This window comes from Dasypus novemcinctus, unplaced genomic scaffold, assembly GCF_030445035.2.
Source record: "Dasypus novemcinctus isolate mDasNov1 unplaced genomic scaffold, mDasNov1.1.hap2 scaffold_106, whole genome shotgun sequence".
Lineage (NCBI taxonomy): Eukaryota > Metazoa > Chordata > Mammalia > Cingulata > Dasypodidae > Dasypus > Dasypus novemcinctus.
In genome coordinates, this window is record NW_026688145.1 from 1,232,073 (window position 1) to 1,257,087 (window position 25,015).

At 36.9% G+C, this 25,015-nt stretch overlaps 1 protein-coding gene across 1 annotated transcript in view; it reads right to left on the reverse strand.

Moving 5' to 3' along the window:
* The window catches only part of LOC131277476 (zinc finger protein 596-like), a 202,562-nt gene that overhangs the window by 12,748 nt on the left and 164,799 nt on the right, over positions 1–25,015 (reverse strand). The window contains exon 5 of the mRNA XM_058292524.2: positions 7,439–7,531. Coding sequence (XP_058148507.1) covers positions 7,439–7,450 — 12 coding nt within the window. The 5' untranslated portion in view covers positions 7,451–7,531. The remainder of the gene's footprint in view (positions 1–7,438; positions 7,532–25,015) is intronic.

A 25,015-nucleotide genomic window follows, 5' to 3' on the forward strand; every position in this document is an offset into this window, starting at 1 on the left:
GTACTGAAGGACGAAAGAAAGAAACAGGAGAGGCAGAGTTGGAGGAGAGTGTAAGAGCAACAAAAAAGACAAAAAGAGAAGGAAAAAAAAAGAAACAAAATATGGCAAACACAAGTCCAAACAAAATATGGTTAACAAATAATTCCTTGAACGTAATAACACTGAATGTCAATGGATTAAACTCACCTGCCAAAAGATTCAGACTGGAAAATTGGATAATGAAATATGACCCATCTATATGCTGTCTACAAGAAACATATTAGACCCAGGGATTCACGGAGGTTGAAAGTGAATGGCTGGAAAACAATCCTACAAGCAAACAATAACAAAACAAAACAAAACAAAACAAGGCAGGAGTAGGTATATTAATAACAAACAAAATAGACTTTAAATATGAAACAATTGTGAGAGACAAAAAACGATACTACATATTAGTGAAAGGAATAATCTTTCAAGAAGAATGAACAATCATAAATATGCATGCTCCTAACAAGGGTGCCTCCAAATACGTGAGGCAAACATGGGAAAAAGCAAGTGAAAGAATACATGCCTCTACAATTATAGTGGGAGACTTTAATATACCACTATCAACTTTGGACAGAACATCTCAAAAGAGAATCAATAAAGAAACAAAAACTTTGAACAGTATATTAGAGGAGCTGGATCTAAAATACATATACAGATCATTACACCTAAATACAGCAGGATATACATTTTTCTCAAGTGCACATGCATGATTCTCCAATATAGACCATATGCTAGGACACAAAGATAGTCTCAATGAATTCAGAAAGATCGAAATTGTACAAAATAATATCTCTGACCACAGTGGAGTGAAGGTGGAAATCTGCAAGGACCAGAGGGCCAGATTTCACAACAAGATATGGAAAAGCAACAGCACACTCTCAGAAAAACAGTGGGTCAAAGAGGAACTCTCAAAAGAAATTAATAACTACCTTGAAACTAATGAAAATGCTAACACAACATACCAAAACTTATGGGATGCAGCAAAAGCAGTACTGATAGGGAAATTCACAGCCATATATTCATACATCAAAAATGAAGAAAGAGCAAAAATTGAAGAACTAACTGCACATTTGGAGGAATTAGTGAAACAACTACAAAGTAACCCTACAGGAAGAAGAAAGAAAGAAAGAACAGAAATAAGAGCAGAACAAACTGAAATCGAAAATAAGAAAGCACTTGAAAAGATATACAAAACCAAGGGCTGGTTCTTTGAGAAGCTCAATAAAATTGACACACCCTTAGCTAGAATAACAAAGAAAAAAAGAGAGAAGATGCAAATACACAAAATAAGAAAGGAGAAAGGAGATATAACCCCTGACCCCATAGAAATAAAGACTATCATAAGAGTATACTTTGAAAAACTATATTTCAACAAAAATTACAATTCAGAGGAAATGGACAAATTCCTAGAATCACATAAACAGCCTATATTTACAAAAGACGAAAGTGATGATCTCAACAAACCAATCATAAGTAAAGAGATAGAATCAGTTATTAAAAACCTCCCAACTAAGAAGAGCCCAGGGTCAAACAGCTTTACAGGTGAATTCTACAAAACATTCTGGAAAGAACTAACACCAATCCTGCTAAAACTCTTCCAAAAAATCAAAACAGAAGAAACATTACTGAGCTCATTCTATGATGCCAACATTACCCTGGTACCAAAGTCAAACAAAGACACCACAAGAAAAGAAAATTACAGACCAATTACTCTAATGAACCTAGATGCAAAAATCCTCAACAAAATACTTGCTAACCATATTCAACAACACATTAAATGAATTATACACCATGACCAAGTGGGATTCATTCCGGGTATGCAAGGATAGTTCAACATAAGAAAATCAATCAATGTAATACACCATATAAACAGATTGAAGGGAAAAAATCACATGATTATATCTATAGATGCAGAAAAAGCATTTGACAAAATACAGCACACTTTCTTCATAAAAACACAGCAAAAGATTGGAATACAAGGAAATTTTCTGAAAATGATAAAGTGTATGTATGAAAAACTCACAGCCAACATCATTTAAAATGGTGAATTCCTAAAATCCTTCCTTCTAAGATCAGGAACAAGGCAAGGATGCCCACTATCACCTCTTCTATTTAACATAGTCTTAGAAGTACTTGCTTGAGCACTGAGGAAAGAATGAGATATAAAAGGCACTCAAATTGGAGAGAAAGAAGTCAAAATTTCATTATTTGAAGATGACATGATCCTATACATAGAAAACCATGAGAGTTCTACAAGAAAGCTTCTAGAACTCATAAATAAGTTTAGTAAAGTCACAGGTTATAAGATCAATGCACAAAAATCAGTAGCATTTCTGTACACCAATAATCAAGAAACAAATACCATTTACAATAGTCAATAAAAAATCAAATACCTAGGAATAAATTTAACTAAAGATGTAAAATACTTATACACAGAGAACTACACAACACTGTCCAAGGATATCAAAGCAAACCTAAAGAAATGGAAGAATATTCCCTGTTCATGGATAGGAAGACTAAATATTAAGATGTCTATCCTACCAAAACTGTTCTACACATTCTATGTAATCCAAATAAAAATCAATACAGCATTCTTCAAGGAACTAGAAAAACTAGCTATGAAATTTATTTCAAAAGGAAAGAGGCCCTCAATAGTCAAAGACATATTGAAAAAGAAAAATGAAATTAGAGGAATCACACTACATGACTTCAAAACATACTACAAAGCTACAGTAGTGAAAACAGGATGGTACTGGCACAAGGAGAGACACACAGACCAATGGAACTGATTTGAGGGTTCTGATATAGATCCTCATATATACAGCAATATAATATTCGATAAAGCCACAAAACCCTCTCAACTGGAAGAGAATGGCCTCTTCAACAAATGGTGCCTGGAGAACTGGATATCCATATGTAAAAGAATGAAAGAGGATTACCATCTCACACCTTATATAAAAATCAACTCAAGATGGATCAAAGACCTAAATATAAGAGCTAAGACCATAAAGACTTTGGAAAGCAGTGTAGGGAACCATATACAAGACCTTGTAATAAGAAATGGCTTCATGAACTTCACACCCAAAGGCTGAACAACAAAAGAATAGATAAATGGGACTTCCTCAAAATTAAAGCCTTCTGCACCTCAAAGGAGTTTGTCAAGAAAGTGAAAAGTGAACCTACACAATGGGAGAAAATATTTGGTAACCATATATCTGATAGGAAACTTACAACCTGCATATATAAAGAACTCCTATATCTTCAAAATAAAAGGACAAACAACCCATTTAAAAAATGGGAAAAAGATTTAAACACACACTTCTCCAAAGAAGAAATATAAAAGACTAAAAAGCACTTGAAAAAATGCCCCAAATCTCTAGCTATCAGGGAAATGAAATGTAAATCAAAACTATAATGATACACCATCTTATTCCCATAAGATTGGCAGCTATGAAAAAAACAGAAGACTGCAAGTGCTGGAGAGGATGTGGAGGAACAGGAACACCAACTGCTGGTGGGAATGCAGAAGGATCCAGCCATTCTGGAAGACAGTTTGGCAGTTTCTCAAAAAACTAGCCATAAATTTGCCAAATGACCCAGTGATTCTACTGGTGGGTATATACCCAGTAGAACTGTAAACAAGGACACAAACCAATATATGCACACCAATGTTCATAGCAGCATTGTTCAGTATTGCCAAAAGTTGGAATCAACCCAAATGCCCATGAACAGATGAATGGATAAATAAAATGTGGTATATACAATGGCATACTATTCAGCTTTAAGAATGAATACACTACAAAGACCCGTGATAACATGGAGGAATCTTGAGAACCTTATGTTGAGTGAAGCAACCCAGGCATTGAAAGACAAATACTACATGACCTCAATGATATGAAATAAGTAAACCAAGCTGCCTCAGAGAGCTAGAGACTGGATGATAGGCTTAAAGGAAATTGGGGAGTAGAGGAAGGATGTAAGCTGACACCTACATGGGTGAAATCTATGATAAACTGGAGGTATTTTTACAAGGAAGGGATAAAATGGGGGCATAGGGTTATCTTTGGGTGGGGCTTTGCAGGCTTTAGGGGGGCTAAGGATGGGAGGATGGGTAATATTGCCCAAGAAATTGGGGTGAGGGTGAGGCAAAATATGAACATAGGAGATTGTCAGGTTTTTGGTTGAGAGTATAATGCTGAGAAAACTTTTCCAAAAACATAATAAGGAAGGTTACCTGTTTAAGATGCTTAAAGGGGATAATCTGAGGCAGGACAGGCTCCTAGGGAATATGTGAATGCTCATTTTGCCATAGTGCATTATATCATTGGATAGAGACCCATATAATGAGAGTGAAGGTATACCCACATCCTGGGGAAGACTGATGAGCTCAAATAGAGGTAATTGTATCTCTCAAGAGAAATGGTAGCTCCCAGTGCATTATGGCAGTTGACCATGTCAAGCCCTCAACACTGTTGCAAGTATCTCTGAAAATGGTCCTTCAAGCAATGAAGATTGACTGTCACTGTGGGCTGTAAGGGGAGGGGGAAGAGGTATTGAATAGATGGAACCAATGTAACTGTGTGGGCAATAGAAGTGTTCCACAAGATTACGCAAGGATGGATATAAGACATGTAAAATTACAACAAAAATACAAAGGGGCTGATAGGCTAAAATGTAAATCATAATGTAAAACATAAGATAACTAAAATTTTAGAAAGTTGCATAGTCTAAAATATAAACCACAATGTAAACACAAACATTACCTTGTTTGAAAGCTATTGTCTCAATATCTATACATCAGTTTCAGTAAATATAGTATGAATATGTAAAAGATTATTGCTGTGGAAGGGAAAAGAGTTTTATGTTTGATATGTGGGAGTACTGCATACTGTATATATGAATTACTGTGATCTAAAACTTTTGAGAAGATAACCTTAATAATTAGGAAGAGAAGAAGAAAAAGAAAGGACATAGACACTGAGGAAAAGATGGAAGAACTTGCCTAGCCAATTTGCATACAGGGCAACACTTAAAGCAGTGATGGAAGGCAAAACATCAAAAACAAAGCTTTTGCATTTAAAAATTTTTCAATACCCAGTTTATTTTTATCTTAATTTTTCTAAATTAACATGTATTCTATATCTAAACTTTATATCTAAACTTTAAACTCATCACTATATTCCATTTTACTCTTAATGGAACCTGGCAATATATTGGGTTTCACTTTTCAAGAAGTTTTGGATCACAGAGCAGAACTAAATGAAATAGAAAATAAGAATCACTTGAAAAGATAAACAAAACCAAGCAGGGAGTTCTCCAGCACATATATCCAGGGTACATAAAAATGTTTGGATATTTTCATAGTGGATACAATTAAAAACAACTGAGGGAGTGCTGAGTTCCTAGCCAGGGGAGCTCTATCACAGTCCCTAAAGGAAGACCAACAATTCCCCAAGTGCAATGGCAAAACCATAAAAGAAGGAAGGTCCAACAATGAGCCCTTGATACTAATGACTATGCTTGTGAGCCTGTGCACCTGAAATAAGAACAAGGCCTAGAGCTGCAGGGTGCCTAAGAGTTACCTCCTGAGAGCCTCCATGTTGCTCAAATGTGGCCAGTCTCGAAGCCAAACTCAGCACATAAATGCATTGCCTTCCCCCCAGTGTGGGACATGACTCCCGGGGATGAGCCTCCATGGTGCCGAGGGATTTCTACCAAATACCAGCTGATGATGTAACTACAAAATGCCCTTGAATAAAAGAGTCAACTCAGACCAGCAGAACATCTCAGTCTACATATAATACCAGGAGTTAAAAATGCTTTTTGACCTGAATAAAAGGGGGAAATGGAAAGGACAAATGAGTTTATATGGCCATGCATCTCCAAAAAGAGCCAGGAGGTTATCAGAGGGGTTGTCTTTATGCACACCTCAGCAGAGTCCCAGAGACAAATAAAGTAGATACAACCCCAGCAATTGGTTCTTCTGAGGGCTACAGAGACCCACAGGTTCTATGGTTATGGCAGATGGAGTTCAGTGCCATGTCAGTTGGCCCTACTTTGGAGTTTGTGTTTCTGTGTGATGGAGCTGGACTCAGATGTGATCTTTGGTCACAAGCCTCTCCTGTTACTTTTACCAGAACTATAGTTGGTGCTGGGGTTTAATATATACCCAGGGGACCTAAATCTCTGGACTGACCATATGATACCCAGGCCCTGAACCTCAACAGACTTCAGCCCCTACACTCTGGTTTATTGGACCTACCCACTCAGCTAACATGGAGTTGAAGAAGGTCAACCACCACACCAGGGAGCCAAGGGTGCCTACAACTGAAAGCAGGAGGATTGCATTCAGCATCCATGTGGAATCTAAGCCCCCTCTTGATATAGATGTGGAGTGGACCACATCTATAGGAGTGGACTACATCTATATCACCATTCCAAGGTCCACAGAATGGAGAAATAGAGTATGGATTAGAGTGGACTTATTGATATTCTATTCATGAACTATTGTTATTAGTAATCAAAAAAATGTGGCATTGGTGTGGAGAAAGTGGACATGGTGGCTACTGGGAGTAGGAAATGGGAGGAAGAGATGAGATGTGGGGGCATTTTTGGGACTTGGAGTTGTCCTGGGTGGTGCTGCAGGGACAGTTACTGGGCATTATATGTCCTCCCATGGCCCACTGGGTGGAATGTGGGAGAGTGAGGGCTATAATGTGTACCATTGACCATGAGTTGCAGTGGTGCTCAGAGATGTATTCACCAAATGCAATGAATGTCTCATGATGATGGAGGAGATTGTTGTTATGGGGGGAGGAGTGGGGTGAGAGGGGTGGGAGTTATATGGGGACCTCATATTTTTTTAATGTAATATTTAAAAAATAAAGACAAAAAAGGAAAAAAAAATTTAAGGAAATTAAGGGAACATAAATCATTCCTCATTTCCCTTAATTTACTATCATTCTCAAGCTACTTGCAGATATGCCTACCCCTACACCACAGTACCTTTAAGGTTGGATTGACACCGCAGATGAAAACTCAGCCTGTCTACTATCAACTTCCCTTAATTTTCATTTATATCCCTGTATTCAAAAAGTTGCAGGGTCAATTTCACATTCTAACATGATCCATGAATTCATTATTTATCCAATGAGGTCATGGGGTGTGTGAGAAAAAGAAAATACTGAGAATACAGTCTTGTAGAACCTGGAGCCAACTATTGTAATTATCTTGCAAGATTACTCAATGCTCAGTCCCTAACATACCATAACTATTAGAGTCCTGTATAAACTTAAGTTCAGATCCTTGAATATCTCCTGAGTACCCTTGGAATATCCACCCCAAAGGAGAAATATTCCCTTCTGCTAGCAACAGAGGTGGAATTTCAGTTAAAGAAGAATTCTCTACTCACCTGTGATTGCATGATTGCATTAACAATACCTTAGCTGGCATCTATCTTCATCTGGATTTTCACTCACAATGAGATGAGCAGAAGGTGGGATAGCTGAGAATGGAGAAAGAATCTTAAGATTCAACTGTTCATCACAACTTTCAGGCCCACTTGTTCTAAATGCCTAAAGCTTCACCCAGGAGTATCACCAGCCCAATCAATAAAGAGAACATGAGATGTGCTCAAGAGAAATAAGGGGAGGACTTTCCTTTCCCAGAGACAAGATTCCGGAAGTCTTGTCTTCTCTGGCTGGTGAATATGATATTATTACCTTCATTGTACAGATGAGGACATGAAAACACAGGAATTATATTTATTAATTAGCCCATCATATTCATAGACTTTTAATTCTTTCCTGATTCCAAAACATAGGAAATCCTGATCAAAATCTCATCTGGAATTGGGTTCTCACCACAAAAGGAAGCAGACTTGAATTTCTCAGTTATTACTGGTTTTTGCAATAGCATTTGTTCTCTCACATTCATTTCTGTCTTCTGGTATCTCACTCATTTCCTGATGTACCATGAACCTGAACTGATGTTTGTCATTAAACATCTTAGTTCTTCCATATGTGATGTATAACAATGCCACCTCCTTAATGCTGAGTTTTAGATCTCACCCCATTATATTTGGAAATCAACTAAGAAACTTAGGAATATATATTATTAAAAGTAAAGAGAAAAAATATGTATTATTATGGGGTTGACCAGATCTAGGATTAACTTAGCCATTTGTCCCTCAAGTCCAGGAAGAAAATGATTATATTCAACATGTTTGTAGAATTACACATTTTAATAATTTAATCTTCTCATTAACCTACTTGATAAAGGTTAATTTACTCATTTAAGAAATGTCCCAAAGAGAGGTTCAGAAAGCTGAAGTAATATAATCTTATGTGGCCAGAAAAAGACACAACTAGATTTAATTATTTTCTTTGTATATTCCAATTTCAAATATTTTAAGGGTTACATGCCACACCTAGGTATGGCATGGAGTGTCATACCTCATTTAAGTAGTGAGAAACTTTCCCTGTTCTCAAAACTACCTCTTCATATTGTTTGTTACAATTAAACCCATGCACAGGTTCTCCTGTCACAAGGAAACCTCCATTACATGAAACCCACTTCCCAAACATTAGCTTCCACCTCATGTAATATTCACTCCAGATGTATTCCAACCTACATATTTCAGCATATGCATCCTGAGAACTGTATTTACTCAATACATCAATAAATATCTTAATATTTTCCACATCTACCCATATAGGAGGTGATTCTAATTTCCTGTCATATTTATTACAGCATGTGACACAGCACATTACTAAGATCTTGCTTTATAATTAAATACTGAATCACAACTCCTAGTGCTTTCAAATATATCTGGGAAAAGGGCTATGTCTTGATAATTGACTTTTTCTTCCATCTTCCATAATCACTTCAAATTTGATCATTTGAATACCACATATTCTCATATTTCACATTAATTTTATCAGATGAGATTAACATCATAATAACCAGGAGAAGGATGTAATCTTTTTGAAAATCACAACTTAATACCACAATGTTTAGTTACTCATGTGCTTATACCCATTAGTTACTCCTCTCTTACTGAAGAAGCTTGTCACCTGATTAAGTTGAATATCTCTAGTGAATTCTTCTTTTCCACTTTTTTTTGAAATCTCTATCACAATCACCTCATCATCTACTCTTATTGTATCTTGTATTATGAACCCAAATGCTCCCCTGTGCCTGATATTTTCCTTCAACTGACATGAGCACTTTTATCCTTTTCTCACACAGCCTTAAATGATGAGTCAATAACCTCATGGACTACTTAAGTAAATCACGTTAACATCTCCAATAGTTTCTCATGAATAAATCAAGTGTATGGGCTTCAGTCTATAACTTGGAAGTAAAGACAAATTGGACCTTTTGGGAACTTTCTTTTTCTTAGACTCCTTGGACATCTCAGTCCATTGGGTGCAATCAAAATATTCTAGTCACTCCTTCTCTTGTGTTCTGCATGACATTACTAGAGTATTAGAACATCTCAAGGATGAATTGTAACCCACTTTCTCTCTGATTTCTGCACACTATCATGACAATCTCAGACAACTATTCAATTTCTTCAAATTATTCCACTGATGACTCTAAAATAGGATACAACCATGACCTCAGAAATCTAAAATAAATTCTTTTCTTCTAAAACTTACTAATTAATCTAGATGTCAATCAAGATTGATATAATCAGGTTTTCCACTTTAATAAAGTATTTCACTTCAAATTAAGTAATTTTAAGTTAGGACTCCTCCAGGCATCCAAAGAAATGAATAAGGATTTGTCACTCAGAAAAACACAGATACATTCATATTTGCTATTATTTCAGCACTGAACACTATAACCATCTTTCATTTCCATGGAAATCCCCTCAAACACTTTCCCATATCATACTCATGTTGCTCCAGTCTCTGTTTTGTCATTTCCTTGGAGATCTCTTCATTGAGCCCCAACCTAAAGTATTCTTTGCCATTCCAATAGTTTATATTACAATTCTACTATTCTTTCAGGTCACACATAGAATTTTTCACTGTATATTTATTTGTTTGTTCATAATTTGGTCTCTACCCCTTGTCTAATTGCATACATGCTTCTTTGAATGGTAATAGATTAAATAATTTTCCCTCTGAAAGTTATCAAATAATTTTAAATACAGAAATATTGTATACACACAATAAGTTAACCTGACCTCACATGCCCAGGGCCTGCAGTCAAATTAAAGAATACTTTCTAATTAAAATCATTTACAAAATAAATAAGGACTCTCCCACCTGGAGAAAATTCCTTCCCTTATTCATGGAAATCAAATAGACTGAAAACGCAAAAAACCCAGTTCTTAATGAACCTGATTTCAGAATGTGTACTTCGGAGTTTGTTACTATCTACAAAAAGCACCATTTTGATAGCAAAATAACTTTTTTATGTACTTGATAATATCACCAGTCATAATTCAAAAGACACATCTGTTAAATTTCATTTTATTTATTCGTTTTTTTAAAAATATTACATTCAAAAAATATGAGGTCCCCATTCACCCCCACCACCCCCAACCCACCACTCCCCCCACAGTAACACACTCCCCCATCATCATGATACCTCCATTGCATCTGGTGAGTACATCTCTGGGCATCGCTGCACCCCATGACCTGTGGTCCACACCACAGCCCACAATCTCTGACGTTCCAACGAGTGGGCCATGGGAGGACATACAATGTCCGGCAATTGTCCCTACAGCACTACCCAGGACAAATCCAAGTCCCGAAAATGCCTCCACATCTCATCTCTTCCTCCCATTATCTGCACCCAGCAGCCACCATGGCCACTTTTTTCACACCAATGCCACATTTTCTCAATTATTAACCACAATAGTTCATGAATAGAATATCATTAAGTCCACTCTAATCCTTACTGTATACCTCCTTCCTGTGGACCTTGGCTTGGTTATGTCCATTGCACAACTATGTCAAGACGGGGCATAGATTCCACATGGATACTGGATGCAATCCTCCTGCTTTCAGTTGTAGGCACTCTAGGCTCCATGGTGTGGTGGTTCACATTATTCAACTCCATGTTAGCTGCGTGGGATAAGTCCAATAAATCAGAGCGTAGGAGCTGAAGTCTGTTGAGGCTCAGGGCCTGGCTATCATATTGTCAGTAAAGAGATTCAAATCCTCTAGATATATCTTAAACCCCAGCACCAACTACAATTCCAGTAAAGTAGCATGAAAGGCTTGTGAAAAGAGATCACATCCAATTTCAGCTCCATCATGAAGAAACACCAACTCCAAAGAAGGGCCAAATGACATGGCAGTGAACTCCATCTGCCATGACCATAGAACCTGTGGGTCTCTTTAGCCCTCAAAAGAACCAATAACTGGAGTTGTATCTACTTTATCTGTCTCTGAGACTCTGCTCAGGTGTGCATAAGGGCAATCCTTCTGACAACCTCCAGACTCTTTTCTAGAGACTGATAGCCATATAACTCATTTGTCCTTTCCATTAATCCCTTACTTTATGTCAAACAGCATTTTTAACTCCTGTTATTATATGTAGACAGGGATATTCTGTTGGTCCATGTTGAACCTTTAATTCAAGGTCATTTTCTAGTTACATCATCAGCTGGTACATGGTAGTGATCCCTTGGTGCCAGAGAGGCTCATCCCTGGGTGTCATGTCCCACGCTGGGGGGTAAGGCATTGCATTTACATGCTGAGTTTGGCTTTGAGACTGGCCACATTTGAGTAACACAGAGACTGTCAGGAGGGAACTCTTAGGCACAGTGCTGCTCTAGGCCTTGTTCTTATTTCAGGTGTATAGGCTCACAAGCATAGTCATTAGTATCAGGGGCTCACTGTTGGACCTTCATTCCTTCCTGGTCCTTGCTGCTGCACCTGGGGGACTATCGCTGCTCCCCTAGGGACCATGACAGAGCCCCACCCCACCTAGGAACCCAGTACCCCCCCAGCTGTTGTTTTTAATTGTTTCCACTATGAGTATATCCAAACATTTCCATGCACCTTGGACACATACCCTGTAAAACTCCCTGTCAACCATATGTCCCCTGTCAATAACTTCCCACACCAGTATTCCTCTGCTGCCATTGTTGAACCACTCTGTGATCCAAAACTTCCTGAAAAGTGGAGCCCAATATAATGTCAGGTTCCCTTACTAGTAAATTGGAATGTAGTGATGAGTTTAAAGGTTAGATATAGAATACATATTGGTTTGGAAAAATTCTACATCCTATCTTTTTCTTTTCTTTTTTCCTAATTATTGAGCTTCTCATCACAAGAGCCCTAGATCACAGTAATTCATATATACAATATACAGTACTCCCACATATCCATTATAAAACCTTTTCCCTTCCACAGCGATAATCTTTTAACTTATTTATATCATATTTACTGAAACTGATGTACAGATATTGAGACAATAGCTTTCAAACAAGGTAACATTTGTGTTTACATTGTGGTTTATACTTTAGGCTATACAGTTTTCTAAGTTTTTTAGTTATCCTATGTTTTACATTATGGTTTACATTATTAGTCTGTCGTCCCCCATGTTTTTCGTGTAATATTACATGTTTTATATCCATCCTTGTGTACCCTTGAGAAACACTTCTTTTGCCCTCACAGTTACTGGTTCCATCTATTCAATATCTATTTCCCCCTCCCCTTGGGTTCCACATTGACAGCCAATCTTCATTTCTTGAGGAGCCATGTTCAAAGATACTTGCAACACTGTTGAGGGCTTGACTTGCTCAACTGCCCTAATGTCCTGGGTGCCACCCTTTCTCTTGAGAGATACAGCTTCCTCTATTTGATGGCATTAGTCCACCCCAGGATGTGGGTCTACCTTCACTCTCATTATATGGTCTCTACCCAATGGTATAACACACTCTGGCAAAATGAGCATTCACATATTCCCTAGGAGTCTGTCCTGCATCAGATTATCCCCTTTGAGTATCTTAAACAGGTACTTTCCTAATTATATTTTGAAAAGGTTTTCTCAGCATTATACTCTCAACCAACACCTGACAATCTCCTATGTTTGTATGTTGCCCCACCCTCCCCCTAATTTCTTGGGCAATATTACCCATCTGCCCATCCCTAGCCCCCCTCAAACCCCCAAAGCCCCACCCAAAGGTAACCCTATGCCCCCAATTTATCCCTTCCTTGTACACATACTTACCTCCAGCTTATCATAGATTTGACCCATGTACATGTCAGCTTATATCCTTCCTCTACCCCCCGATTTCCTGTAAGCCTATCTTCCAGCCTCTAGCTCTCTGAGGCAGCTTGCTTATTTCATATCATTGAGGCCATGTATATTTGTCCTTCAATGCCTGGGTTACTTCACTCAACATAAGGCTCTCAAGATTCATCCATGTTATCACATGTGTTTGTAGTGTATTTGTTCTTAAAGCTGAGTTGTATTCCATTTTATGTATATGCCATGTTTTATTGTTCGACTCATCTGTTGATGGTCATTTGGGTCGATTCCAACTTTTGGCGATAGGGAACAATGCTGCTAGGAACATTGGTGTACATATATCAGTTTGTGTCCCTGCCTTCAGTTCTGCTGGGTGTATACCCAGCAATGGAATTGCAGGGTCATATGGCAAATCTATGGTTACTTTTTTGAGAAACTACTGAACTGTCCTCCAGAATGGTTTGATCCTTCTGCATTCCCACCAGCAGTGGATGAATGTTCCCATTTCTTCACATCCTCTCCAGCATTTGTATTCTTGTTTTTCATAGCTGCCAATCTTATGGGAGTAAGAATGTATCTCATTGTAGTTTTGATTTGCATTTCCCTGATAGCTAAAGATTTGGAGCATTTTTTATGTGCCTTTTTAGCCATTTGTATTTCTTCTTTGGAGAAGTATCTCTTAAATCTTTTTCCCATTTTTTAAACAGGTTGCTTATCTTTTTATTTTCAAGCTATAGGAGTTCTTTATATATGCAAGTTATAAGTCTCTTATCGGATATATGGTTGCCAAATATTTTCTCCCATTGTGTAGATTCCCTTTTTCCTTTCTTGACAAAATCCTTTGAGGTGCAGAAGGCTTTAATTTTGAGGAAGTCCCATTTATCTATTTGTTCTTTTGCTGCTCGTGCTTTTGGTGTGAAGTTCATAAAGCCACTTCCTATTACAAGTTCTTGTAGATGTTACCCTATACTGCTTTCCAAAGTCTTTATGGTCTTGGTTCTTATATTTAGATCTTTGATCCATCTTGAGTTGATCTTTGTATAAGGTATGAGATGGTAATCCTATTTCATTCTTCTACATATGGATATCCAGTTGTCCAGGCACCATTTGTTGAATAGGCCATTCTCTCCCAGTTGAGAGGATTTGGTGGCTTTATCGAATATTACATGGCTATATATATGAGGTTCTATATCAGAAATTTCAATTCGATTCCACTGGTCTGTGTGTCTCTCCTCATGCCAATACCATGCTGTTTTCACAACTGTAGCTTGGTACTATGTTTTGAAGTCAGGTAGTTTGATTCCTCCAATTTCGTTTTGTTTTTGTTTTTTTTTTCAATATGTCTTTGGCTATTCAGGGCCGCTTTCCTTTCCAAATAAATTTCATAGTTAGTTTTTCTAATCCTTAAAGAAGGCTGTGTTGATTTTTATTAGGATTCATTGAATGTGTATATCAGTTTTGGTAGGATAGACAGTTTAATAATATTTAGTCTTCCTATCCATGAACAGGGAATAATCTTCTATTTATTGAGGTCTTCTTTGCTTTCCTTGAACAGTCTTCTATAGTTCTCGGTGTATAAGTTTTTCACATCTTTAGTTAAATTTATTCCTAAATATTTGATTTTTAAATTTACTATTGTAAATGGTATTTGTTTCTTGATTTCCTCCTGAGTTTGCTCATTATTGGTGTACAGAAATGCTACTGATATTTGCACTTTTATCTTATAACCTGCGACTTTACTAAACTAATTTCTGAGTTCTAGAAGCTTTGTTGTACACCTCTCAGGGTTTTCTATGTATAAGATCATGTCATTTGCAAATAATGAAATTTTGACTTGTTCCTTTCCAATTTGAATGCCTTTTATATCTGGTTCTTGCCTCAGTGCTCGAGCAAGTACTTCTAAGACAATGTTAAATAGAAGAGGAGAGAATGGGCATCCTTGTCTTGTTCCTGACTTTATAGGGAAGGATTGAGGATTTCTCCATTGCAAACAATGTTGGCTGTGGGTTTTTCACATATACTCTTTATCATGTTCAAAAATTTCCTTGTCTTCTGCTCTTTTTGATTGTTTTTATCAATAAAGGGCGTTCTGTTTTGTCAAATGCTTTTTTTGCATCTATAGATATAATCATGTGATTTTTTTCCTTCAATCTGTTTATATGGTGTATTACATTGATTGATTTTCTTATGTTAAACCATCCTTGCATCCTTGGAATGAATCCCACTTGGTCGTGGTGTATAATTCATTTAATGTGTTGTTGAATACTATTAGCAAGTATTTTGTTAAGTATTTTTGCATCTAGGTTCATTTGAGAAATTGTTCTGTAATTTTCCTTTCTTATGGTGTCTTTGTTTGCCTTTGGTACTAGGGTAATGTTGGCATCATAGAATGAACTAGGCAATGTTCCTTCTGTTTCGATTTTTTGGAAGAGTTTCAGCAGGACTGGTGTTAGTTCTTTCTGGAATGTTTTGTAGAATTCACCTGTGAAGCCGTCTGGCCCTGGGCTCTTCTTAGTTGGGAGGTTATTAATGACTGATTCTATCTCTTTACTTGTGATTGGTTTGTTGAGATCTTCAATTTCTTCTTTATTCAATATAGGCTGCTTCTGTGTTTCTAGGAATTTGTCCATTTCCTCTGAATTGTCATTTTTGTTGGAATATTTTTTCAAAGTATCCTCTTATAATAGTCTTTACTTCTGTGGGGTCAGTGGTGATATCTCCTTTCTCCTTTCTTATTTTGTGTATTTGCATCTTCTCTCTGCTTTTCTTTGTTAGTCTAACTAAAGGTTTGTCAATTTTAATGATCTCCAAAAACCAGCTCTTGGTCTTGTTTATCTTTTCAAGTGCTTTCTTATTTTCTATTTCATTTAGTTCTGCTCTTATCTTTGTTATTTCCTTCCTTCTTCTTCCTGTGGGATAACTTTGTTGTTGATTTTTTCTAATTCCTCCAAATGTGCAGTTAGTTCTTCAATTTTTGCTCTTTCTTCTTTTTTGATGTATGAATTTATGTCTATAAATTTCCCTCTCACTACTGCTTTTGCTGCATTCCATAAATTTTGGTATGTTGTGTTATCATTATTATTTGTTTCAATGTAGTCATTGATTTCTTTTGAGAGTTCCTCTTTGACCCACTGTTTTTCTAAGAGCGTGCTTTTTAATTTCCATATCTTGGTGTGAAATCTGGGCCTCTGGCCCTTGCAGATTTCCAGCTTCACTCCACTGTGGTCAGAGATATAATTTTGTATATTTTTTATCTTTCTGAATTCATTAAGCCTTTCTTTGTGGCCTAGCATATGGTCTATCTTGGAGAATGATCCATGTGCACTTGAGAAAAATGTACATCCTGCTGTGTTGGGGTGTAATGATCTGTATATGTCTATTAGATGCAGCTCCTCTAATATACTGTTCAAATATTTTGTTTCTTTAGTGATTCTCTTTTGAGATGTTCTGTCCAGAGTTGATAGTGGTGTATTAAAATTCCCCACTATAATTGTAGATGCATCTATTCTTTCACTTAATTTTTCCAGCATTTGCCTCACGTATTTAGAGGCGCCCTTGTTAGGAGCATAAATATTTATGATTGTTCATTCTTCTTGACTGTCCCTTTCACTAATATGTAGTATCCTTCTTTGTCTCTCACAATTGTTTCGCATTTAAGGTCTATTTTGTCTGATATTAATATAGCTACTCCTGCCTTTTTTTTTGGTTATTGTTTGCTTGTAAGATTGTTTTCCAACCATTCACTTTCAGCCTCCATGAATCTCTGGGTCTAAGATGTGTCTCTTGTATACAGCATATAGATGGGTCATATTTCCTTATCCAATGTCCCAGTCTGAATCTTTTGATAGGTGAGTTTAATCCATTGAAATTCAGTGTTATTACTTTCAAGGAATTATTTATGTTAGCCATATTTTGACTGGACTTGTGTTTGTCATATTTTTTTGTTTGCTTTTTCTTCTCTTTTTGTCTTTTTTGTTGCTCTTACACTCTTCTCTAACTCTGTCTGTCCTGTTTTTTCCATTCTTCCTGCAGAACTCCCTTTAGAAATTCTTGAAGGGGAAGTTTCTTGTTTGTATACTCTTTCAATTTATGTTTATCTGTGAATATTTTGAACTCTCCATCATTTTGGAATGCTAGTTTAGCTGGATAGAGTATTCTTGGTTGGAAATTTTTTTCTTTTAGTACCTTGACTATATCATACCACTGCCTTCTTGCCTCCATGGTTTCAGATGAGAAATCAGCACTTAATCTTATGGAGCTTCCCTTATATGTGACGGTTTTCTTTTCTCTTGCTGCTTTTAGAGTTTTATCTTTGTCTTGAGCACAGGATAATTTGAGAAATATATGTCTTGGAGTGGGCCTGTTCGGGTTTATGATGTTTGGGGTGCATTGTGCTTCATGGATATGTACATCTGTCTCTCAGTAGATTTCAGAAGTTTTCAGCCATTATTTCCTGCAACACTCCTTCTGATCACTTTCCCTTCTCTTCTCCTTTTGGGATGCCTATAATACGTATGTTTTTGCATTTTGCATTGTCATTCAGGTCCCTAAGTCCTAGCTGGTTTTTTCTATCTTTTTATCGATCAATTCTACTATCTGTTTGATTTACGATGTACTGTCTTCCACATCACTAATTCTCTGCTCTGCCTCTTCTAATCTGCTGCTATTTGCTGTGAGTGTATTTTTGATTTCTTGAACTATGGTGTTCCTGCCCATCATATCTGTTATCTTTTTGCGTATGTCTGCAATTATCCCTCCAAGTGTTGTCTTCATATTGTTAACCTCTTCCTTTACTTCATTAAATTTGTCTGTGATATATGTTCTGAGATCTTTAATTACTTGTGCGAAGTTCTGCTCCCCTTCTTGGTTTTTAGTTTGTTCACTGGATTCAGCCACGTTTTCCTGATTACTGGTTTGGTTTGTAGATTTTTATTGCTGTCTGTCATCATTTTATCTTGATGTGTTTAATCAGTTCCTTAGCTTCTTTGTCTAGTCTTGGGGATTAATTAGCTGTTGTTTTTGTGTAAGTGTTATATTTTCTCTTTGTCACTTTGTTCTTCTTATTGTAATTGCTTATTGCTGTCTGAGTTCACTTTGAAGGAAAGTATCAGGGCCAGGGAAAGGCAATTGTGTAAGAAAGGAATATGTGTAAAGTTATATTGGTACTAAATGTTAACAGAGCAACAATATGAGATCTGAGAGGATGGATATTAGATTCAAGTAAGTTGTGTAGAGTTATAGCAGGAGGTAGAGTATCTATAATGAGGTAGTCAACTGAATATGGGAGGAATGCGGTATGAATTAAAAAGCTAGTGTTTTTGTGAGAGAGGGAAAGAGAAAAGAAAGGCAATAGTTTCAAGAGTGGATAGAAGACAGAAAACAAAACAAAGGTATTAGAAATTAAGAGTTAGATGATTTGGGGATCAAAGAAAGGGAGGTGGAATATAGGAGAGACAGTAGATGATGGAGGATATCAAGATGTGGGGGAGAGGGGATAGTGTAGGTAGCCAAAATCAATTCACACAGAAATGAGGCAATGGAGGATGAGGAAACCCAGAAAATGTGAGGTGTTCCCTGAAGCACCTATTATATAATTATGATAAAATAAAATAAGAAGAAAATGAGGGACAAAGAGAGAAAAAAAAAGAGAAAGAAAGAAAGAAAAATGGGGGGGGTGGGTAAAGAAAAGGGAGTGGAACAAGTGAGGAAAAGAAAAGAAGATATAGAACACCAACAACAGCAACAACAAAAAACCCCTAAATAAATGAAAAAAAAAAAGGACCTTGGGGGATACAGTGGGAGAAAAGACTAGGAGATAATGCAATATTAGCAACCAGAAAAATAAAAATTAAAATTTAAAATTAAAATTAAAAAATAAAGGTAAACATTGAGGGCTAGGACAATCAAGGACCTCAGATGGGCCTCAGTGCATGGTGGATTCAGGGATGGAAAGTCTGAGATTGCAGACTGAAGAGGTGTGAGTCTGTGGGGTGTGGGCCACCAGGGTTTAGGGGACACAGACCTGGCAACCTCAGATCCGGTTAACAGGAAGCCTGGGCACACCGCAGTGCAACACAGCCTTCAGGGATCCCCGAAGCTGGGTGCCAGCCCTATGGGAGAGGTCACATCCGCAAACTGTGTCCTATGTGTCCAAAACCCACAATTCCCCTTCACTAGGGTCTCTTCTGTGGCTGTATCACCAATTCGACTTCAGGACACCTCCCACCCTGAAGGCCCCCAAAACAGCCAATTAGGGGTGCCTCTATATTGCAGTCAATTTAAGGATGCTTCAGATCTGCAGCCAGGGCTAGGGGGCAGGGCTTTAGCGGGAAGCGCTGTATCAGTGTCCAAAACTGAAAATCCCACGCCTCACAAAAGATTCCCCTAATCGGCTTCCAGTTGCCTCCCACCCTGCAATTCCCTGAAATAGCCTCCTGGTGATGTCTCTTTACTGCGAGCAATTTAAGGGCACTGCAGATCAGCAGCCGGCCTTGGGGGCGGGGCTCTAGCTGGAAGCACTATTATTCGTGTCAGAAATCAAAAATTCCCCGCCTTGCAAATAACTCCCATCTGCCTCACCAAATCGGTTTGCGAAGGCCTCCTGCCCTGTTAGCCCCTTAATAGCCCGCTCAGGTCTTATGAATTCCCCAGTACCACACAGTCTCCAGGAATCGCTGCCGCAGTGCTGGTGCCACGATTCTGCCCACCCCAGGGGGGAGTGTCCCATGTGCAGCCCCTAACTCTGTGTAAGAGAACCTCAATTTTATCTTTAACACGAATTTTCTGTTACCTTCCCATGAAATCAATGTCCAGACACCTCCTGCCCTGCAAAATCCTGAAACAGCCTGGTACTGAAGAATTTCTAATGCTGCCCAGCCGCTTCTTTGCAGGAGAGACATCAGGTGCAATCACTCAACCACCATCTTCGACTCTCACTCAACAACCATCTTTGACTCTCGACACATCTTGATTAACCTGGATGTTAGTCAAGATAAATCTACTCAAGGCACACCTTGTGTCATTCTCTTCTTTCTAAAACTCTCACAACCAATCTTCCTGCTTTTTCAAAGACACCCCATATTTTTTAATGTATTTTGGTTGTCCTTGGTAAGTACTCTAAAGCACCTATACCAAGAAGATTCTTACTAATGTGTATATCTGAGAAGAACATAAAGCTACAATTACTTTCTCAGTCATCCATATGACTCCATATGAGTTGAAATATTTGTGCTGAAAAAATATACAAGGAAATTTTTAATTGTTCTAGAGTTTGCATATTTTACTATCAAGCAAGGGAAACACTATCCAGTATAGGTCTCGTTATGTCACATCTACATTCAAACTTTAAAATATTAGGGGTTTCCAAAAGAAATGATTAAATTTCATTGTTGATTTTCCTATGAATAAGTTGGGTTTTAAATAACTTCATAAACTAAAATTATTATCAATGTATGCTTGTATGTTTTAACAATACATTCAATTTATTTTGAATTTTAACAAAGCTTACTATTTTGTAGTGGTAAATAATTACTGACACTATCAAAGAACCTGCTCCAGAAAATATTTTTCCTTTTGACCATTTAGATGCAGGAGTGTAATCAGAGCAACATTCTATATTTTAAGGCACTAGGACTATTTAATATAATTAGGCACTATGCATTGATTTCTATCAGAATATCCAGTCTGTAACATATTGTTCTATAATCCATTCCCCCAGATAAGTGGCTTCCATAAGTATGGGCCTTTATGAAAAAGATGGCAGTGACACATTTCTCCAAAAAATTGTAATTTCTAGTAGGTATTAACATTACAATATGCTTATTTTCTTTTGTTTTTAATCCTCAAGACACATAAATGAGCAAACAATGGTAGCATTCTGGTAATCTTAATCAATGCTCAATGACCATGGATTTTAGTGCACAAATTAAAACCTACTAGCAGTACAAGTAAAACATGACATTAAGGGAGGAAATACCCTAATGCAACACAAGAACATAAGAACAAAATCTAAAGAATTCACAGGTAATATTTGTCAGTGATTTCCACTTAGTTCTTTTTAAGATAAGCCAATTAATGACAGAAATTCAGGGCAGTAATCTGCTTCTCTCTCACAATCTTTATTTTTCATTTTAGTCTCCCTAGAGCAAGATTTACTGAAAGCACTTTTGAAAAGGTGTAGAGGTTAGAAGTCATCTCCTGACTATGATCTCACTTTGCCTAGTCCTAGTTATCTCTCCAGTTAGTAGCAATTATATGAGTTGATTACAAAATTATTCAAATATCTTGAAAAACAGAATAAATTATTTCTGTAGAGAAATGAAGCAATGCATTTTAGGCAAAGGTATATATAAACAAACACATATTTTGTCATTTTAAAAATTCACTCTACCAAAATTAAGTTAATTTCATTTCATTAATTTTCTATCATGAATTTTAGGTTAATCAATTATTCCATTTTCATGGTTTTCTTATATAGCTCTATGTGTTTTCAGCCTAGTTTCCATAGCAAGTTTAAAATGCAATATATGTGAAACCTATCAAGCATCATAGAGTACCTATTAAGTGTCTGTAACAAAGCACATGGAACTGTCTAGTTTGATATTAAAATTACCTGTTCATCTTTGTTAATAAAAAATGAAAACATTAAATGCTTCACTCGATCTGTTTACCATGAGAATTAGAGACCCTAGGAGTATTATGTATTTTTATGTTAACTAAAGAAAAACATTAGTGAAACATGCCAGCCCATTCTCAGAGTGCCCAACTTAATGATTACTTTCCTGTGTTTCAAACTTATATAAAAGTTGTAAGAAAATCTCAACAAGGTGGCAAATTTCTGGTTAGTTAGATCTGTTTTCCACTAGACAACGAAGCCAATTTTCCTGCCTAGCCTAGTTTGGTGTGTCTATTATGCTATGCCAAGCACCAAGCCCACAGATCCTTCTGATAACTGTCAATTGAAGGAAATATTTTTCAAGAAAGTGATTTTTTAAAATACAAATATGTATATGTTGGAAAACAAGTCTGAGCTAGGCCTGTTCAAAAGCATAGTCATTCTAGCAAATAAAATTACAATCTGGCCCTATGCACTTTAAAAGCCACTTAAGAAGAGACAATGTATAGGAAAAAATGCAAGGTTATTTGTTAAATGATCTAGATCTATTTCATTTTTGGAGATAGTAAATATCTCATAGAAATGACAATATTTTTTAAAAGAATAACACTGAAGTTTCTTTACTGAGCAACTGTGTGGCAGGAAATTTCATTTAATCTGGTTTGGATTATTAAAGAAGAGAAAGATTTTCAAAAGGTGATGAGTCCTTCTAAATTACTGATGATAAAACAATGAGAAACTCAGTGCAGAATATATTTTCAGCTCTGGAAGTCAGATATTTGGACAGGAATATGTAAATTTTATAACCATAGATAATAAATAAATGAAAGGATTGTCAAATATTGCCTAGGTAGAAAGACGGAAATAAAGGAAGGATTGGGACTATGTTCTAATGAGTTTCAACATTTCCTATTTCAGAAATAGCTTGGAAATATGTAATGTGAGTCCAGAAAAAAATCCAAGAGTGTGTTGTGACCTAGGAGACCAGGACAGAAATGGATAATAGGAGAAAATTGGGGAATTTGTTGAAGGGTCTTGTAAGGTGAAGATGCTTTCAGTAATTTGATTGAGATGGATGTAAGCAGATTCTCAAGGATAGTGCATGTAAGTGTATGCCATATCAGAGTGCATTGAGGAGGAAGCAGGAGGTGAAGACAAATTCACTAACTGCAATTCATTGAACAAGGTTGACCTCAAATAGGAAGAGAGTTTAATAACTGGAGAAGTACAAATTGCATGTCAATAAAATTTAAATACTTTAAGATAGTATTTTTGATAGAACCAATGTTTGAAAATTGGCAGTATTTATAATGGTAATGGGGAAAGGCCAGGTCACTTTTCATAATTTGGGGAACTCCCAAGAAAATAAAAAATAAGAATCCACCTTGAGGTCTATTCAATTCTGAGGCAAGTTCTAGAGCAAACCACACTTTGCTCTTCTGCCAAAGGTCTGTGCTGTACAGCTTATTTATTTCTGGGAAAATGCAACTGCCAATTGTATTCCCTTTGTATAGGAAAATGTCTAATAATCCAATGTGTGATCCATTTCAGGGAGAAAACCTTGATTGCATAGACTATAGATACAGGACTTAATCAGGGTTTCATTCATTGAGATGCATTCTGTTCATGTTGATCTGATTTACAAGATAATTAAGAAGTTGAAATCCTCTTAAGATGATGGAAAATGAAGAGGTAAGGCCACTGAGAAGGATGATTGAAAGACTACTTTATTAACTAATCCAAATAATACTTCACAGTTCATTCTTTGCAACAGGAGACATTCAAAGTACTGGAGATACAACAGTGAACCATATATCCTGGTTCTATATGGAAAAAGAGTTTGAATTCCCTGGAGGAAGACTGGGATTAAAAATAAAATGAAGCATTCTGGGAAGATCATCTTTGAGTAGGCAGGCACAGCTCAACTCTGTCAAAAAAATAGAGAAAGAGTCAAAAGTTTCCAAAGGATCTGCTTCGGAGCTCAGCAGATCAGGACAGTACTACAAAACCCCAGGAGGTTAAGGGTCAGAGAGATGAACAACACAAAACAACAAATGTGAATTACCAAACCCCACAGTGCCTGGGAAGTGTTCCCCTCCCTCACTCCAAATGTATTAGGTGGGGCTAAAACCCCAGTCTCACTACAGTCAACAGAGAGGGGAACAGACATCTTCCTCCCTATAAGCTGTTACAAGAGAAATGGGAGAGAGAATCAGGGGACTTCTCTTAAGTAAATTCAGCAAGCAGACCCTGCTTAGAATTTCAGCTCTGGCAGAGCAAAATGAAGGAAATTGGAGAGTGAAACACCTTCATGAAAAGGTAAACTAATGAGTGCCATCTGCTGTACAGTCTGGAAGTTACATGGACAAAACCGCTTTGGGGTTTCTCTGTACCCTAACTCCTGGACAAAAATCTGCACACCATTAGTGAATACCTAGCATGATTTTGATAACTTAAGCTGAGAAGTTTTAAAGACTTAAAATGAGTTGAACCATGTATCAAAGAAGAGCTGTGGGGGAAAAGGCAGGAAAGAAAGTGGCCATCAGAGTGAATTCAACAACATATTCAGATGCCTAGATATGAGCAAAAAATTACAAGCTATACTAGGAAATGAAGAGATGGCCCAGCCAAGGGAACAAACCAAATATCCTGAAGAGATATTAGATTTAAGACAATTAATCAGTAATAATCACACAACTCTCCTAAATCATTTTGAAGAATTGAAAGAAAATATGAATAAAGAGATAAAGTAAATTAAGAAGCCAATGGGTGAGCATAAAGAACAATTTGAAAGCCTGCAAAGAAAAGTAACAGAGCTTAAGGGTAATGAAAACCATGATGGATGAGATTAAAAATATAAAAAGGCATGTAAGAGCAAGTTTGAATTGCTTGAAGACAGATTAGTGATTTTGAAGGCAGAACATCTGAACTGGAAAAGAGGAGTACAGAAAAAGAGAATGGGAAAATGGTAGAGGGAATTGAATGATGACAAGAAATGCACAAACATACACATTATCAGTGTCCCAGAAGCAGAGAATGGAAAAGGAGCAGAAAGAATATTTGAGGAAATAATGAAAAAAAAACTCCCAAACCCTTATGAAAAACAGAAAAAATATCGATATCTAAGGACAATGTAAATAAAACAGTATAAATCCG